General features: G+C 38.2%; 2 protein-coding genes across 2 annotated transcripts in view; both read left to right on the forward strand.

Moving 5' to 3' along the window:
- Positions 1-364: 364 nt before the first annotated feature.
- LOC141910618 (otoferlin-like) lies at positions 365-11,443 on the forward strand. Its single transcript, XM_074801312.1, has 12 exons — positions 365-458; positions 2,230-2,351; positions 3,637-3,695; positions 4,546-4,631; positions 4,858-4,957; positions 5,048-5,187; positions 6,083-6,205; positions 6,429-6,477; positions 7,276-7,422; positions 8,169-8,300; positions 11,235-11,320; positions 11,365-11,443. The coding sequence occupies exons 2-12, from the start codon at positions 2,273-2,275 to the stop codon at positions 11,441-11,443; spliced, it is 1,080 nt and encodes a 359-aa protein (XP_074657413.1). The 5' UTR covers positions 365-458; positions 2,230-2,272.
- The window catches only part of LOC141910709 (otoferlin-like), a 30,676-nt gene continuing 22,169 nt past the window's right edge, over positions 11,353-19,859 (forward strand). Inside the window, exons 1-12 of the mRNA XM_074801442.1 lie at positions 11,353-11,487; positions 12,085-12,177; positions 12,326-12,388; positions 12,839-12,932; positions 13,072-13,187; positions 15,694-15,740; positions 16,062-16,248; positions 16,768-16,954; positions 17,496-17,710; positions 18,166-18,280; positions 18,742-18,998; positions 19,614-19,802. Coding sequence (XP_074657543.1) covers positions 11,449-11,487; positions 12,085-12,177; positions 12,326-12,388; positions 12,839-12,932; positions 13,072-13,187; positions 15,694-15,740; positions 16,062-16,248; positions 16,768-16,954; positions 17,496-17,710; positions 18,166-18,280; positions 18,742-18,998; positions 19,614-19,802 — 1,602 coding nt within the window. The 5' untranslated portion in view covers positions 11,353-11,448. The remainder of the gene's footprint in view (positions 11,488-12,084; positions 12,178-12,325; positions 12,389-12,838; positions 12,933-13,071; positions 13,188-15,693; positions 15,741-16,061; positions 16,249-16,767; positions 16,955-17,495; positions 17,711-18,165; positions 18,281-18,741; positions 18,999-19,613; positions 19,803-19,859) is intronic.

Genomic DNA, 19,859 nt, shown 5'->3' on the forward strand with positions numbered 1-19,859 from the left:
GCATTCCAAAAGTGCGGAGTGACGCCCCCTTTCTTTCTTTCTAATCTTTCTTTGTATCTTCGGCTCATTAGGCAGCCAACCAATAAGTATTCGTACTTATTGTAAGGTATATGCCGAGTTGGTACTCTAAAGGTTAAAACTTTTTAAAACTTTAAAAAGTTTGATCAAAACTAAATGACAACACTATTCAAAAGCGTAACTTTTTAACCAGCAGTTTTTTCACTCTCTTTCGATTAAGCCTACGTCATTGATCCACATAATTTCCTTGATTTTTCGACGCTTTCATAAATCGGGATTCGAACCTGCTTACTAGCCTCTCCGATAGATGGCGAATGAATAGTTCAATGAACATGTCGCGATTGAACTTGTCAAAACTTTTCCACCGGATTTACTTTTGAAAATCTTTGAAAACAACGTTTTTCCTTCTGAATATGACTAAATACATACTATATTGATCGGTAAGAATAAGTGTCTTATGCTGACTTGTCTAATTCTTTGAAATTGAGAATGTCATTAGTTTTAACCGTTGAAATTTAATTGAAAATTAATTTTTTTTAAACAATTCAATTCAATTAATCATGTTAGTTACGTATTTTTTCTTAAGTCAAACTGGGGTGATTAATCCACAGGGCCCAGGGAGTCTCACTGGGACTCAGGGGAAACTGAGGTAACTTAGTTAGGAGTCCAACAGGGGACTCAAAGAGTAAGACAAAGTGAATTGATTAAATGGACAAACTTAGGTAATTTCAGAGTCTGCTTGGGACTCGTCAAACTAAGAGGGGGGGGGGGACAAGCTGGACTGATATTTTAGTACAAGTCTGACTGGGACTCAGAAACAAACTGAGGTAATTAAGGAGTCTGACTGGCTGAGACAAACTGGAGGTTCGTGAAACCAAAATAGAAATCAAATCTATAGGCCTATTCTATTTTTTTAATCTTGTAGTGAGAAACTGGTTTGAGTCTGAGATCTAGAACACATCCCCTCTTTAGCGGAAACGACCCGTGACGTCAAGCCCCCTCACACTGAGTGGCTGCAACTATCCCCTCTGAGTGGCTATTGATTGTTGAAAAATGCAAGTTAATAACTCTGTTGTTCGATAGTGACAGATGTTCGAATTGGAATTCTGTATACATCGCGTCGTATTGGGTCAGGCTTATAGCGCTGCTGCATGTATACACTATTTAATTAATATATATATATATATATATATAAATGAATGTATTTGTGGTATATACCCTACACGGCTCTACGCTCTACGGAACTAAATACATCTGGATACCTTTTATTGCGTCTTAAATGTCATTTTGGATTTTGATACGGAAAATACGGTTTATAGGCCTATCACACGCGTACTAGAACAAACAGGTAAAATACATATGGGTGATACACCTCGTCTAGAAAAACACTCATAATCCTGGGGCCAGTTTCTCAAACGTTGGTGAGACTTGGGCCTAATACATGACGATGATCCCTGTAGTGTGAGATCGAAATGTTGTGTCTTTTTTTTTGATTGAATAGATTCTCGATTTTATAAATTTTAATCTGTATATAGTGGGTTTTTTATCTTATAACCAGTGGTTAGTTGACAATAGTGACAATTAAAAGTTCATCGTTACCATGGTATTCTGAATAATTTTTTTGTCTAACTATACATGCGCAGGGTTACCCCTCTAAAAACCATTAAAAAATAAATTGTTTTTTCCGCTAGGGCCTTTTTGATACGATGTGTTATTTTACCTTTGATTGTAATGTATACATTTGTTGTTTCAATTCAAATTTCAGAGTTAGATCCTATCGCATGGTTCCCATAGTACCGGGAAATTAGGAAAAACTTTTGGGAATTTTGAAATAATATTCCCAGTTTGGAAATATTTGGGAACTTGAGAAATTTTCCTCAAATCAGGAAAATATTCGGGGAATTCATTAGATTCCATTGATTTTTTAATTCATGTTGGCCTGACTGTGGGAACCATGCTTTTAGGAACAAAAGAGAAGTGGTAGTCAAGGGGGTCAAGAGGTAGAAATACCGGTACTTTTAAAGACTCCATTTATTAAATCCACATTCCTTGACAATGGTTAAAAGTTGAAAACTGAAAATTTTCAATAAATTTTTCAAACTTATTCATTTTTTTCATCATGGATTTTATAATCTACATCCCAGTGGCATTCCCAATTTCAGACTTTAAAAAAAATCGAATCTAATCGAAGTTAATTTATTTCTCTTTCAGATCATGAACATCGCGAAAAAATAGTACTTAAAACGATTAAAAGATGGCGTTGGAATTACAATTGCGTTACGTGGATAATCTGAGGGGTAAAGGCAATAGATTCGGTCGGCTCTCATTCAGGGGTGAGTTTGTACGAGGACACCTCGTTCAGGGAGTACGTACCGGTACCCAGTTCCACTGTTCTATTTTTGGTAGGCCCCTAATAAAGGCGACTTCTTCAAACTCTGTTAAGTCATCATCGTCTGAGGCGTCACTTAACTTTTACTTTACTTTCTTCACTTTGAGTCGCAATTTGTATTTTCCAATTCAATTTACATCGAATAACTTAAGTTGTCTCTTCTTTTTGAGTCGCAATTTGTATTTCCAATTCAATCTACCCGTTCTAAAGTGTAAGTCATCATTTTGGATAGGTCACATTACCGAAATCATCTCTATTTTTGAGTCTCAATTTATATTTCTAATTCAATTTACTTAGTGTAAGTCATCATTTGGATTTAATTTTGAAGTCATCTCTAATTTTTGAGTCCCACTTAATATTTCCAATTCATTTTACTAGGCCTTAGTGTAAGACATCATTTTGGATAGGTCACGTTACTGAAGTCCCAATTTGTATTTCTAAATCAATTTTTTAAATTTAACCGATTGTTGCGATAAGTCGTTGATGTAATGATCCTCGCTTGACTTCAGCCACAGTATTTGACTGCGTATATCCAGTACGACTCTGGTGTCCACATTGTATTCATTGTAAACAGCTGTTTCACGCGTTACAGCGAATAAATACCATCGATGAATTAATCAGCAGTCGTTCGTTCGGCAGGTGTACAATAACAACCACCTCAGCCGTATACTGATTTCAATTATTTCACATTGGAAACGTTAATCGACTTGAAAAAATTCAATTCAGAGATTTTGTTCGCGTAGATTGACTCGAGATTAGCGTGGAAAAAAATCTCTGTAGTTCAGATTGAATGAATAGATGCAAGATGCACTTTCTAGCAAACTAACTGCAATGAGACGTAGTTTCCGGGTAATAAAGACAAAATCTTGAAGAATTATGTGCTTTTTGTTTGAAATTATCTACCTCATCTTGTAGAAACGAGATTTTCGCAGCCGTAGCGCGTGCCTACCGTCAGAATCCGTGCCTGTACTTCTACAAAATATGTTATTCACATTTTTCTGACTATATTTTGGAACAGAGTGGAATATAGCTCGGATCCGCCCCTGAATACCTCTGATTATCACGTGCCCCCGGACTCTGTTTACCCCGGAGTTTGATTACCTCTGATTATCACGTGCCCCCGGACTCTGTTTACCCCGGAGTTGATTGATTATTACTTGCCGAGGCGGATACATCAACGTAAAATTTGTTATGAATACAATCAATATTTTCTCACTTCGTTCTTTCAGATTATATCTACGATACGAAAACAGTCGCCTCGCAAAATGGCAGCGTTTATTTCGGGGAGGTGAGTTACAGATTTCAGCATAAAAGCTTACGTTGCGCTGGTGTTGATTTCATGTTTACGATGGAAATTTTCGTTTTGGATTCTTATCAAGCGCAGGAAAACCCTGTTAGCCTAACCGTCGTTTGTGGCTTATCCGTGGTTAGGCTAACCAACTTAAGATAAGTGGCCGCACGAAGACAATAGTTAGCTAACAGCGTTTTCCTGCGTCCAAACCACAGTTTGCTAACCACGGTTACAGGGTTTTCCCGCGCCAGCCCCAGGCAGTTGTGCTATGAGAATGATTCTGTATTGAAGTTGAACCCGCTCATCGATTTTTCTTCGATTGAGTTTAAAGCAAGCCTGGCGTACTTCGAAATAGCAACTGGTCCTATCCAGTTGCTAGTGAGCGAGTACCGCTCGCACATCTAGTGAAACTCTAGTAAAAACCAGCAACTGCGTGGCTCGTTCCGGTCTCTAGGTCCTCATCGCGTATATCGACAGCAACTGTGTCATCTAACAAATATTCTTGAGGACATCACAAGTCAAGTGTCAAATTGCTTTATCTTAGTCGGTTGCGCCATGTGTTGATTATGGAACGCGCACATCAGCTGATATCCCGTAACTGAGTACAACCAGTTGCTCAAAAGTAGAAAACATGACCAACTGGCTGCAACTGGATATAAATCGTTGTTTACCAGTCGTAAGCTAGTGTACATCGACACATTCAAGCGAACTGATTCGGCCAGTTCTTCCCATACGATGAAAACTTCCTTGCAACTAGTTGTCTCCAGTTACTCTGTCAATGTGCACATTAGGCTTAACAATTAGATTGTTTCATTGAAACTGAATGAAATGATTCGGTATATTTCAGACGTACAGATGGCCGCTCGGTACTTCACTCACTGGTAATGAAGTTCTACGCATGGCTTTCTACAATAAAAGTAAATTTAGTAAAACGTAAGTCTTCAAATCATCGTTTTATTCAGTACGGTTTTCCAATCAATTCTACAATCATTAATAACTGATTTTGGATTGTTTGTCTGTTGTTTTATTGGTGAATTAAGTATGAGTCTACAATCATTAATTACTGATTGTTGATTATCTATAGCTTTATTGATGATTTCAGTAATATTCTACAATCATTGATTACTGATTGTTAATTGTTTGATTGTTTTATTTGTAGTTTTATTGGTGAATTCAGCATGATTCTACAATCGTTGATAACTGATTTTAGTTACACGAGCACCGAAACATTAATAGACGCGAATCAACAAAGCTTAAGGGTAAGTCAACGCTCGGAAACGGATAATGGATACATTCATTGGATAATGAGGATCCATTCATATATTTCATACTTCTCTCTCCGTTTTCAGACGTGCGTGTCGTTCGAAGTGATTTATACGCCACCAGACGGCGCTAACGTGAAATGGAAAGAAGAGGATTTCAATTTCCCGATGTTCGATAATTTCGCGACCGACGAAACGGATGGAGGCACGGCAGACGGAATCATGGAGTTCGTATTTCTAACAATCAATTCAGTTAGGCCAAGCTCAGGACTTATGATCCGACTAGATAGTACACGTGATCACTGATTGCCAATTCATTTGTCTCCCGATCTTAAGAGCGATCGGGTGGACTAGGACTCGGTCAGCACCGAGTCTAAAAGTCATGTGACGCAATACTCGCATCTGATTGGCTACGGCGAAAAATAACAGTCTAAGGAAAAAGAACTTGTTCGTTCCTTATGTTTTGGCTTACGATCAGTTTTCGATGGACCCGTTGCGGTCGTAAGTACACTCGTGTTGAGAAGGTTCCGGATATAAATATCGCAGACTTGACTGCTTATGATCCGATGATCTGATCAGATCTTAGTCGACTTGAGTTAGGCATTTTCTTTTATAAATATATATATTTATCTTAAGTTTATTTGCCATAAAAGTTGAGCGGCCTGTTGTAGAAAGCTCCATACCAGACTAAATCACACCCACTGGAGTCAGGTGGGGGATTGATCAGTTTAGGAAATAGAATATCTGAAATTACAGGATAAAGAAACATAATATCAGTGTTTTTAGTAAGAAATTAACAAGCCAGGAGGGTCCTATAATATGTCTCAGTCCCTGAAACGAAAGCTGGTTTGAAAAAACAGGTGGTCCTTACAAAACGACAGACAGGTCTAGCCCGGGACTTGGCTCTTATTGAAAACACTGAATATAGAAATCTCCAAGCTTCGCTTTAATGGATGTTAAAACATCTTGCGGCCGCGGAGGATTCAAAATATTAAATTTCCTGTGTAGGTATTTAAGGTTTACAAGTCAAACCTTTACTTAAGACTGGTATTCTACAGTACCTCATGATGTCGTTGCCCAGATTTTCTTCGTTATATTGAAGTTGTATTTTATATTGAACAGGAGTATGGACAGCGAGCAGAATATAATGTCGGCAATGTCAGCGATGGCCGAACCTCAAGACGAAGAACTCAGTCCGGAAGACGATGAGGAAATTAATCTCAATTTATCGAAAGGTCAAACTAAGTACGTATACGATATCGTATCATAGCACGACTTTATCTAGGACTCGGTTTTTAGTCCCAGTTTAGGCTTAGTTTTATCAGTAACTGACTCAGTTCTGAGTCAAATTGTATCAAGATTCAACTTGAGATATTTGAAGGCAAAAGCGATTTATTAAAATCCCAACTCAAACTAACTTCTGATCAGCGATGAATGAAATTTGTATTTCTATTTTCTGTTTCATCAGGAAACCGATGCGAATTGAACCCACTATGGACAAAGTCGCTGATTATCAGGTAAAGACACTAAATTTTTAGTCATCTACAATTGAAAAATATAATCTGAATCAATTTGAATTGCAGTTTCGCTTGACTCCGTTTGTGTCTAATGTTGTTCTCAGGTTAGTGTTCAAACTATAAATACAGAAAACAGTAGACGGCGCGTTTGCCTGAGATTTCGCGGGACCGAGGCGTCGGTGTGTGAATGGGTCATCCATCATCACATGAATTGTAGGAGGGTGAAAAAGTTTACAATATTGACGACCACTCACGAGGAAATCAGGGAATAGTCGGGGAATTTAGTAAAAAAGCTAAAAATCAGAGAAAAATCGGGGAATTTTGATAGAAAAAAAAATTAAAAATCAGAAAACATGTTGAGATTGTTAAATCGCGCATGAAATCAAACAGTTTCCGCATATGTCTTATGTATTGATTGTGTTTATTGATTGAATTCTTAGCAGATCGAGTCAGGGAAACATCGCGCATGTCTGGAAATAGGGAAAAAAGAAGGTGACCACCCGGTTGTTTCACGGGCCGCTTGATGGTCAGGGCCCAGTTTCACATAAAGGTTTAACTCTTAAATCGATTCAATTTCTTCATTAATTCAGTTTATCTAAAACGATTTAGGCCTCAATCCTTTATGTGAACCTGGGCCCAGAGGCAATAAGCATACGCGCAGTCTACTGTATTTAGGTCAAAGATAGGAAATGTATTTCGACTTGTTTTCAGTAACGTATTTCAATCGAGGCACAACAATCGATAACCATCGTTTTATTGATTCCATTTCTGTTGTAAATTCACCGATTTATCGCTAAGGTAACTATACACATACAATCGGTGCGTCTCGCGGTCGGGTCTCGGATACTCATTCGACCGGCCCTCATTCTACAAGTCGGCCCGTACACGCAGAAAACGAACAAAAGCGCCCCGGACGACGAGTCATCGGGTATCGAAAAGGAAAAGGTAGATTGCATGGTTGTGTTCCCCCCGCGCGGGCGATGGTTGTCTTCCCACAGATGGGCGCGGCGCGGCTCGGGTTTTCACACGCATGCACGAGCCGAACTCGCGTCTGTTACGGCGAATGCGATTGGTCGAAGTCCTCGTGATTTGTGGTCGGATCTTGCATCGTTTGGTCACGGTCTCACTCGATGTTGTCTCTTTATTTATTTTCAGGTTGTGAGGTGGTTTTTATTTTTCGAATTCTCTCCTCATTCGGCCCTAGTGAATGTTTTTATCCGTTGTATGAAATCCCGCTCTAACGATGAACAGCGATCGAAATGTTTCATCGAGTTGATAGTTCAACATTTGAACTGCATGTATTTGCTAATAGTCGTCTTCAGGAATATTTGTGCTTTAACAAAATTATGAGATATATTTACAATTCAGAATGAAGTTGGTTTAACATAACCGGCCGATAAATACCATAGCAACAATGAACTCAAACCTACTTGAACATTTGAGCAACTGCAGCTCCTGGACCCAGTTCCACAGTTCTGAGTTAAGATTTGACTCGGAGTTAAATCATCGGAAATGAACTAATTTTAACCCAGAGTTAACTCTAACTCACGACTGTGGAACTGGATCCTGGTGATTTTATTGTTAGCGTGGGATTTTATATAATCTTTATAACACAGACTCGGGAATGTCCCGTCAATCGACGGTGTTCACCCACGATGGCCTCATTTGTTTTTTTGTCATCTCTGTTCTAGCTTCACGTTAACGTCTGTGAAGTGCGAATGGCCGTCGGTAAACGTTTAGAAATATCGTGCGACCTCGTTTTGACGATCGATTCGTACCGGGAGAAAACAACAATGCAAGCGTCGTCGGGTATCGCTGTAGATGTATGTAACGCGGGGAGAGAGCCGTCGAGAACCGCTTCAGATCTACAGATACGACTCATCTCGATAAAAACGCCCGCGAAAACACGTTGCAAAAATCCCAGTAATCGGTGATGCAGTTGGCTTTCAACACGTTTAACGAGCTCTCTACCGGCCGCTTCTATCAGGTTTACAGATTATCCCATTCCTGAGTAGGTGTAGTGCATATTCTGCGTATCGGAATATGCCATGAGGAGAATTCCCGAATGAGGAGAATTCCCGAATCAGTTGAAACCAGTCAAAGCGTGCAGAGGTCCGTTGAGGCAAGTTGACAGAGGCAGATGGCTTCCGTAGACAAGTGACTAATTCTAATTCAATTGAAGAAAAAACCGACAATTATGAAGAAAAACATAGTGAATTTTCTGAAAATATTCCCTTAGCTTTTCTTCATTTTAGTGTGGGTTTTTTTTTTCAATAGAGAAGCGTACGGAGTCAATTGTATTTCGGATAAATGTTCATTGCAAGCTTTGACGTCCATCAAAAGGTTCAAAGTTACTAGTCAATATATATCTCTAGCTCCAGGCCCTGTTGCACAGTCGTGACTTGAGTCCAAAAGTAGTCTTAAATCTTAAGGCTGGTCTTAAGTTGGCCATAGAACTAAGTTAGTCTTAGACTGGTCTCAAGTCTAAGCCATGACTATTTGACCGGCCTCTGTAGTCTGATTTGAGTAAAAAAGAGATGCTTCACATAAATGTGGCTTTTTGCAACGGCCGCCTTATTGCGTGTGGGATTGAGTGGGCGTATCTGTCAGTGGTTCTTGCGCTTGATTCAAATCTCATTCATCCTCAACGTAGCAGGATTATCATAACGTAGCTTACCTGGAATTATAGGTTAATCTTTATTTTCTTTTGCTAAATTTAGAAAATCTTGCAATAATAACAAAAAACAAGTAACAAGTCCAAGAAACTTTCTTTGAGCCAGGAGCTTATTCAACGTTTAAACTATATCCTGATAGTCATGTTCAGGAATGCTGAAGGTGACTTATTACTGAAATTAGATTCTAATTCTTGAAATTGATGACTATTGGGATTTGAATAACCATAGAAGCGATAACATTAAAAACCTCATTTTCTAATGAGTAAATACAGTTTATTAACACGAACGTTTTCGGGATCATATCCCCTCATCAGGTGAAATACAAGTGAATCAAATGATTAAACTACAGGTTTATATACAACATAAGTTACAAAATTACAAGTGCTAAATTCTAAGCTAATTACAAACCAAGTATTTAATTACAAACTAATTATTTGAATACATTTAGGATAAAGGATGAGCCGTTTTGAAATAATTGTTGGTTTAAAGAGGGTCGTTGCGCTTTAATAAACAGGGCCTCCCTAATTTTACAGTCGAGATCAGATGAACCTTTGTCTAGAATTTTGAATTTGTTCTTACTGAATTCCTGATCACAAGTGTGACAAATTGCGAGATGTTGTCCAATCGCAGAAGTCTTTGATCTGTGTTCCTTAATCCTGATGGCCAAATGTCGTTTAGTTTTCCCAATATAGGAAGTGTTTATATCACATAAACAATTGAATTTATATATGACTTTAGCCTTCAGCGATTTAGGGGTAGCACATTTCAAAGAGAAAAAATCCTTTATCCTAAATGTATTCAAATAATTAGTTTGTAATTAAATACTTGGTTTGTAATTAGCTTAGAATTTAGCACTTGTAATTTTGTAACTTATGTTGTATATAAACCTGTAGTTTAATCATTTGATTCACTTGTATTTCACCTGATGAGGGGATATGATCCCGAAAACGTTCGTGTTAATAAACTGTATTTACTCATTAGAAAATGAGGTTTTTAATGTTATCGCTTCTATGGTTATTCGGATATTTGAACTCTCTTCCTAAGAACTATTGGGATTTAGTGAAAATATTGAATAAACACCGGCTTAAGGAAACATTTTCGGACTTCATATTATTTTTTTCGTTGTTATTGCGCGATTGTTTACATATTATCGTCTCGAACATGGATACATTATGGAGAACTCTCGACTTAGACAGTTCTCATTCTGGAGGACTCATGACTTAGACAGTTCTTATTCTGGAGAACTCTCGACTTAGACAGTTCTCATTCTGGAGGACTCATGACTTCAACTTCATAGTTTACTGTTATAGATGAAAACAATTTATTTCGACATTTAAGAAATACTTTTAAGTTTTGTGAAGCTATTTAATTTAGGAACTAGAAATAATTATTTCTTGCGGTTTTAGTACTGGGTACTGTAGGCCGTCTCGCTTTGTAAATGTTTTCATAAATTCAAAATTGAATTTATGGAAGCATAACAAAATATCTTAAGCTTTTCCCTTTTAAGTGGCTAAGGTAATTCGGGTATTTGGCCTCCTTAAAGGAGGGTGGGGTGGCCACTGACCTGGAAAACTCAGGAATCAGAAAATTCTAGACAACATTCGGAAAAACTCAAGGAATTTAACCAATTTTACCAAAAACCTGGAAAACCCAGAGAATTCGGATAATGCTATTGATCACACGTTCCTTTGTCAATACGTGATTAAATGAAAAATGAATGAATTGTTACATTTTAAACCTAGAAATTTTTCTGAATCACGGAGGGAATTTTGTGTAATCACATGGAAAATTCTGGGAAAACCCAGGGCCTGTTTTTATAGACCAGTGTAGCCTTTAACCTGGTGGCTAACTAAATTGAAAATGAATTAAAAGTTAGCCCCTGCTTTAAAGGTAATACCAGTCCGTAAAACCGGCCCCGGGGGATTTGTAAATGGGCGATAAGTGGCCACCTTGTAAAGGTACAAAAAATCAATGGTGCCGAAAATCAAATCCCGCGAATGCTGGTGCTACAAACCGCGGTGAACGTATTTGATTTTTTCTCTCATCTCTCACACGTTCGGCTGTGTTTATATATTTGCGCAGGTGTCGGTCTCGGTGGAAGAGGGCAAGAATTTCTCGGGCGCGAACATCAACCCGAGTTTAATCGTTACCGTCGGCAACGTTAAAGAGTATTCGCGCATTGTTAAACAAACGAACAATCCGTATTTCGCAGAGGTACACAAACCGCTTCGTCGCTACGGCGACGTCTGCACACTAATCTACGGGTCAAGGTCAATGCTGCCGATAGCTAATTATTATGCGTATATGCAAATGTGTATTTAACGGTTACCAAACAGTAAGTGATTTACTTTGTTAACAAAAATAAGTGTTTTGCACACGCCAGGCGCCACTTGCACAGTCCTGCGACTCAAATAATGGGTCTTAAATCTTAAGACCGGTCTTAATTTGTGAGATTGGTTATAGAACCAAAATTAGCTTCGGCTGGTCTTAAGTTGTAAGATTGGTTATAGAACCAAAATGAACTTAGACTGGTCTTAAATCTAAGCCATGAATGCAACTGACCCCAGGTATATTTGTTTATGAATAACTATTGCTTTAATTATGATAAGTTAACTGATGTACATGTATTACACAAAGTGATGTAAATGGATAACATTAATTGATGTACATCTATTAAACTAACTGCTGTACATGTATAACACTAATTGATGTACATCTATTAAACTAACTGCTGTACATGTATAACACTAATTGATGTACATCTATTAAACTAACTGATGTACATCTATTGAACTAACTGATGTACATGTATTACACTAACTGATGTACATGTATTACACTAACTGATGTACATGTATTACACTAACTGATGTACATGTATTACACTAACTGATGTACATGTATTACATCTATATTACTGCTGCACTCTCAGGAAGGAGGATTCTTGCACACATTAGCTACCAGTCGATCGGTGCCGAAATGGCTCGATGTTAGTAAACTGATATCGAGAAAAACCCCGAGACAGGTAACAATTCATCTCCGCTGCTTACGATAACATGAACAAGTTTTGAGTTTAACTTATACTTAACGTTCTCGAAGACAAGTCTAGTCTAAAACAATCCACAGTTATGAAGAAAAACTATTTTCGTTTCATTTTTCTTTTTTCTTTTCAGTATTTCGTGTTTGATTTTAAAATGACTAAAGCTCAATTGTTCGATCAAGTTATAAACATAACGGTAAGTTCCACTCGTCCCTTGTCAATCACAGAGATTCCAGTTCAACAGGATTTGTGAGTTAGAGACAACCCTGAAATCAGGCTCCACTTCCATAGTTTTATGAGTTAGATTTTACTCTGAATTTGGAATCCAGTTCCACAGTTGTGTGAGTTAGAGTTAACTCTGAGCTCAGGATCAAGTTCTATAGTTGTGAGTTAGAGTTAACTCTGAATGCAGGATCCTTTTCTGCAGTTATGAGTTAGAGTTAACTCTGAACTCAGGATCCTGTTCCACGGTGATTTGAGTTAGAGTTAACTCTGTACTCAGGATCCAGTTCCACAGTTTTGTGTGTTAGAGACAACTTGAAATCAGTTCATTTTCCAAAGAGTTTCACTGTGAGTTAAATCTAACTCACTCAAAACTGTGAAACTCAATGCAGTATTTAATTACTATTTTCGTTTGTCGTGACAGGCGATTGCCACAGGTCGCTCCATACCAGGAATCAGACGCGGTCAGAAAATCGGAGTATTCAAAATGGATGTCGGTACAGTTTACACAGCTCCAGGTACTGTGTGAGATTTATTTCATCGTTTACTACTATAGCTTGTATACAACTTTCCATTGTTTTCAGTTATGACCCATAAAACTGGTCACAATAATTCGCACACAGTTTTTTATGATGACTTTTCTTTACGATGATTCAGATCACATGTTTCCTAATAAATGGGCCGTGTTGATGGACCCGGACGATGTCGCTGCCGGACCTCGCGGGTACCTGAAGTGTACTATAATGGTTATCGGTAAAGGTGAACCCGTCAAGGTAAGCTAACCGTGAATCGAAATTGGCGCCATCGAATTTTAAAAAGTTCTCTCTTCCACATTTATGAAACCCAACCCTGCTGAATGCTGGTAAGTGCTGTGAAGTGCAGTGAAGTACTTGTACATTTTGCACTGAATGTTATCGCAGGAATGACAAATTCAGTCGTGGTCCATTGCGCCTTTACGACTTTGTCAAAGTTGAAAGTAGTGAATAGGTTTCAAATTTGATCATGGATGCATGTTCTTATTTCATGGCTTGATTATTGATTAAGAAAATTGCCAGCAACTCATCTTTGGATTCTCCTCAGTCCGGCGGCTACAAACCCTGTAACACGTTTTAAAAACATTATATTCATGAGTAATATATACATGTTCTCTATTAGTATAAGTTACTGATAGGTGTTAATCGTTGGTAGTTACTGTTGCGGTTAGTAATAGTTTTTGACTTTTCTTGAAATTTCTAACTCCATTTCGCACAGGATCAAATGGTAAAAGATTTTTAAAAAAAACATTTTGCTGAATATTTGAATTCATAGTCATTTCTAGTCGTCCTTTCTTCGACGTCGGTGTAGTGTTCAATTCCGCTGATTTTTTTAATCGAATAAACTTTAATTTCTTTCTATTGTATTTCTATTATTTTGTAAACTCTTGTTGTTTACCGTGGTGTTACTTTGTTACATACTATTATTTACCCTTATGCTTAGTACTCAGGTGTGTATTATCAATTAGTGCAATCAATTTTGTTTAAATTTGATTATATCAAATTCCTTACGTTCATTTTATGTTTATAGCAGTTCTCTCCCACTGCTTCAAGTAGGTTTTATTTGGTGTTGCTATCAACCGGGGTCCAGTCGCACAGTCTTCACTAGAGTCTAGAAGTTGTCTTAGGAGTGTTGTTAGATTGGTTATAGAACCACCATGAGCTCAGACTGGTCTTGTTATAGAGAACTACAATGAGCTTAGACTGGTCTTAAGTTGTTAAGTTAGACTGTTATAGAACTAAAATGAGCTTAGTCTGAAGTTGTAAGATTGCTTACAGAACCAAAATAAGCTTAAACTAGTCTTAAGTTGTTAGATTCGCTATAGAACCAAAATGAGCTTAGACTGGTCTTAAGTGGTTAGATTAGACTGTTATAGAACTAAAATGAGCTTAGTCTGAAGTTGTAAGATTGGTTACAGAACCAAAATAAGCTTAAACTAGTCTTAAGTTGTTAGATTAGCTATAGAACCAAAATGAGCTTAGACTGGTCTTAAGTGGTTAGATTAGACTGTTATAGAACTAAAATGAGCTTAGTCTGAAGTTGTAAGATTGGTTACAGAACCAAAATAAGCTTAAACTAGTCTTAAGTTGTTAGATTAGCTATAGAACCAAAATGAGCTTAGACTGGTCTTAAGTGGTTAGATTAGACTGTTATAGAACTAAAATGAGCTTAGTCTGAAGTTGTAAGATTGGTTACAGAACCAAAATAAGCTTAAACTAGTCTTAAGTTGTTAGATTAGCTATAGAACCAAAATGAGCTAGACTGGTCCTAAGTTGTTATACAGGCTATAGAATTAAAACAGGCCAAGTAAATGTAAGTCAAGGCTGTGCAGCTGATGAGATACTCCTGGATGAAGGTGTTTCACGCGGTTATGAGTTGAAATTTGACTCTTGGTTTTAAACGTTTGAAATGAATGAATTCCAGCCATAACCGAGTCAAAGTTACATTCAAACACTCAAAAACTGGGACTGGTCTGCTTCTAAAAATGATCCATGAGTTATCAGATCATGCCGAGATCATCTAGAGGGTGGGTTTGTTTTGACCCGCACTGGTAGATTTAGATAAGACAAAATGGCTGATAAATTAAGAATTCCTAACCTTGCCTTGCATGAAATAATATTAATATGTCATGTGGTGTTTCTTTACAACTCCCCCTTCGACCGTTTCCCCCTCCCCTCACCCCCTCCCCTCATCCCCCTTGACATTAATGTATATTAATCATTTACTTATTTTTTTTCCGTTTACAGAAAATATGGGTAAAACTTTTTCGGCATTGTTTCTATTATTTTCTATCCTGTTTCATCTTTTTGCAAAACGGTTTTTCATCGGGCACACGCACACATTGTGCTGCATTCACACTAGCAGCAATAGAACGAGCATGATCTGTTTACATTGAGCACCGTTCTTCGAAAATGCAAAATTTTCGTTCGGAATCTCACCCAAAAAAAAAAACGTTCTCAATCGCGTAAAAAAATATTAGAAAACTTTGAAACTGTTTTCGTTGAATTTAATCTAAGCATTCTATATTCTCATTGAAATATCTTAGAAAACTTCCCAGTAAAAAAATGTTTAACTATTTCGAGCCTCCAGATGTTTCAACGCTATCTCTGTATTATATAAGTTCTGATATCTGCTTCATTGCTCATTGAGTATGCTTCATTCATACACCGTTTAGTAGAGTAATTAATATGTGATTTCAATTAAAGGCATTTTTTGTTGTTTTTCTTTTTATGCTGATTAATTTAGAGCGTCCCGAAACAACTGGGCGCCGATGATCTGGACGATATCGAGGAGTAAGTAAAACTTGAAAATATTCACCCATTTATTATAAGTGATGACAGTTCCACAGTTCTGGACTCAGTTCCACAGTTCAAAATCCAGTTCGATACTTCTAAATCCAGTTCCACATTTCTGGATCTAGTTCCGCAGTTCTGGAGACAGTATAGAACTGTGGAACTGTGTCCAGATTTGTGTATACAGAATTGTAAAACTGGATCTGTAACTTTGGAACTGAGTCCAGAACTGTGGAACTTTGTCCATTACTGAGGAACTAAACTGGGATTGGATTCTATTCGTGTTTATCTTAAACCCGCGTCGATATTTCCTTTTAACAGGAATTTATTGTTACCGACGGGTATGGCTAAAGAGCGGCAGATGGCTGAATTAGAAATCAAGATTCATAAAGCGGAAGACTTGCCTCAGATGACGACAGACGTGATGGCCGGAGTTCGTAAAGCGTTTTTCGGCGGCAGTCGTGCTTTGATCGATCCGTTTGTGCAGGTTTCATTCGCCGGTCATACTGTGAGTACATTTATTGATAATAATAATCGTAATATTTATAATTGAGATAATGATTATGATTATACTTTACTGAGCCTAGAATTCGTATTGAATATGGCTCGTCGACTTAAAATGATTCAAAGAAAAACTTAAAATAATTTAATCGGTACCGGTACTATTGCAAACATGTTTTATGTAACAAAACTGAACAGGTAAAAGATTAGAAAAAAGATTTAGGGCTTCAGCCACCCATGAAATATGATAGTGCTTTGTGTACTGCTGCAGATGTTAGCATGTTACGGTGCCATCCACATTACTCAGCTTCAATTTCATTTCATCTATACAATACCAGACCCATCAACCCCAGCACAGTCGACCTTTCTCAAAACCTGGACTCAGTTCCCAAAGTAGCCAATTTAGAATTTGACTTTCCAACTCAAAAATAAACTCATAACTGTGGAACTGGACTGGACCTTGTACTGCAGAAAGCCCGTATCGCTGCTTTGCAGCTATATTTGTTTTTGTTATTTTTTTTCGAAGGCTAAAACTAAGGTTAAGAAGAAGACATATAAACCGGAGTGGAACGAGAAGTTCACGTTCCGCGAGGTTTTTCCGCCGCTGTGCAACCGGATCAAAATTCAAATACTGGACGACGATACGGTGAAAAACGACATCGTCGCGACGACGTTTTTACCGCTGAACGAAATATCGAACTCGGGAGAATACGGTACAGACTAGCGACACAGTTCTGTAGTCCAAATAAGGGCTCAATTCAAAAGACTAGGGGCCTAGTTTTACAATACAAATATTCACTTAAAAGGACTAGGGGCTTGTTTTGACAATGCAAATATTGACTTAAAAGGATTTTTTTGACAAAAATGATAGATGTATTGACTTAAATCAAGAACTATGGGCCTTGTTTTACTGTCCAAAATGGGCTTATATCAAAGGGACTGTGGCCCAGTTATGAAGTCCAGAAATCTTGTGATTGCTCCTATGATCTTGTCCTCAGCTTAAAATATCTCATACCAAACTCTGAGACTAACTTAAACCTGGGATTGACCTGCAGAATAAACCTTAGAGTTAAGTGAAGTCCTAGTTAAGGATTAGAAAATCAATTCACCGGTTAGTTTGTTGCAATGTTAGGCGAGTATGAGTTGGGCGAGTTGTTTGCTGTATATTGAATTCGAATTAGAGCATTTCGAGATTAACTTGACTATCTCTAGAACAATGAATTTTGAATAATATGCGTTTCGGAATATTTGCAGGATTTATGCCGATGTTCGGACCGTCGTGGTTGAATTTCTACGGAGCGCCGCGTGGTACGACTTTAACGAACAAAGAGAAAGAATTGAACTGCGGTCTCGGCGAAGGCGCCGCCTATAGGGGGCGCTTACTGATGAGCATTAAAACGCAACTGACCGACGACAACGAAGCCCTATCAACGGGAGTCGAAATATCAGATGCTAGCGAATTATCAGAGGTTTGTAAATGATATCTATATTATTTGATTAAAATCTCATTGTGAAAAAAATCTCATTGAACATTGTGAAAATTGAATTTCTGCTTGAAAAATCTGAAAAAGCATGAAAATGTGTGAATTAAATTAGTAATGATAATTTATTCAGCCTAAAATCCATATAAAATATGCTCATTGGCTTTACATCATATATAAAAAAGAGAAAAGAGAAAACTAAAACCAGTTTAATTAAAAGCTTAAATAATGAAATTAGGTCCTGGGGCCGGTTCCATAGTCAGGGCTCAGACTTAAGACCAGTCTGAGACCATGTTAGTTTTATAGCCGATCTGAGATTGACCCACTTATGGGTTTTACGTCTTGACTATGGAACCGGCCCCTGAGTTATAACATCCAACTCAAAATCTCGCAAGAAAATGTGTGTAAAATGAGATGATGATTACGTCATGAATTATTTTCAGAATATTTGCGGAATCAAAGAGGATTTCATATTATTCGGCGCTTTGTTTGATGCGTCGATGATCGATAAATCGATCGTAGATCTCGGGAAACCGATTCACTTTGAAATCAGTATAGGTAAACCATCTGATCTTACAATTAAGGGCCTGCCTTATTCATACCAAAAAACCAAACCTGGGGTTCCAGTTGCTCAAAAGTTGGTTAAAGATAACCGGTGGATAATTAACATAATAACAATGAACTTTTACTTGTCCCTACGTCAACTATCCATTAGTTAACTCTAAACAACCTTTGAGCAACTGGCACAGCTCTTAAAACCCTAATTGAAGAAATAAACTTAAAATTATGAAGAAACAATAAAAGAGTAGTGACGTTTTGATTCAATTCTACTGCCTTTGTTTTGAAAATGACTCATAGAATTAATTAAGTCTAAACGTCACCACTCTCTTAGTTTTGAAAATGGCTTATAGAATTGAGTCTAAACATCACTACTCTCTTAGTTTAAAAAAAAGCTCATAGAATTGAGTCTGAATGTCACTATTCTTACTTATCTATTGAAACCTGTCTGCTTCCTGTAGGAAACTTCGGTAACACTCTGGACAGTACGTCGTGGGGTTACGACGAGTCGGTCGAAGAAGACGACCCGAATCAGCCGGAGTTAGAAGCGCCGTCTGTCAGCACGACGCCGCCGATGTTCGCCACGTCGAAGGACAACATTTCGTACTATCTGCCGATCTCGGGAGTGAAGCCGTGTATGTACGTGACGTCTTGGTACGAGGACTGCCGAAAACGATTGTACAATCAAAACTGTTTAGACGACATCAGTGACTCGTTGGTACGCGTTTAAAATCTACAATCACATTTTACCTTTTCGGTGTGTGTGTGTGTGTGCGTGCGTGCGTGTACCTCGCAGTGCGGCGTATAATCCGCCTACCCTATATTGCGTCTAGCCTGCAGTGGGGTGTATCAATGTACAAGAAATATTAGTAACTAATGATACACTGCACCGGGGTGTAGACGCACTAAAGCGATATGCCAGTTATTCAACATACCAAGGTGGAATTTTCCAAAATCTTTTCATTATCTCCAGTGTAGGAAACTGTCAGCACTGGAAGGGTTTTAAAGATTCAAATGATGTTCATTATCCATGTACCATTTTCTTAGAATCTCATGCTCCCCGACACCACTAGCACTGCGCCCCTGGACCATCCCTTTTTGGGATCCTCTCCTGAACCATGTTCCGACTGCACCCCTGGGGCTGGTTCCATAGAGTTAATACCAGACGAGACCATCTTATTTCTATAGCCAATCTAATGACTATAAAGATTAAGGTTTCTTAAGGTTCTCTTTGACAAAAGTCTCGTCTATGGAACTGGCCCCTGAACCATCCTCTGTTCGGGATCCTCCCTTGGTTTGAAATATCAAAATCTTGCATGTTTTTCTATCGCAGACTGAAGCGATAAATGAAACTCGTGATCTGATGACGAAGGAAGTACCGAACGCTTACCTGCGTCTGCGTAAAGGCCTCCGAGCGATGATCATAGACACGAACACGTATCTCCCCCTGCTGGCAGGGAGCGGAAACGCTGCTCGTACGAAACTCGACAAAGCGCGGCGGAAAATCTGCCGACAGCAAATGGTCGGTGAAATTCGAATATTTGAAAATATTTCGTCCGTTGATGTCCGTTGGACGATT

This window comes from Tubulanus polymorphus, chromosome 9 (genome assembly GCF_964204645.1).
Source record: "Tubulanus polymorphus chromosome 9, tnTubPoly1.2, whole genome shotgun sequence".
NCBI lineage: Eukaryota > Metazoa > Nemertea > Palaeonemertea > Tubulaniformes > Tubulanidae > Tubulanus > Tubulanus polymorphus.

Excerpts from the sequence above, each read along its gene's own strand:
- LOC141910618 (XM_074801312.1), top strand. The coding sequence starts at position 2,273 with ATGGCGTTGGAATTACAATTGCGTTACGTGGATAATCTGAGGGGTAAA. Across the intron at positions 8,301-11,234 it reads CGTCGGGTATCGCTGTAGAT|GTGTCGGTCTCGGTGGAAGA; the intron begins GTATGTAACGCG and ends ATATTTGCGCAG. Across the intron at positions 11,321-11,364 it reads ACCGTCGGCAACGTTAAAGA|AGGTACACAAACCGCTTCGT; the intron begins GTATTCGCGCAT and ends CGTATTTCGCAG.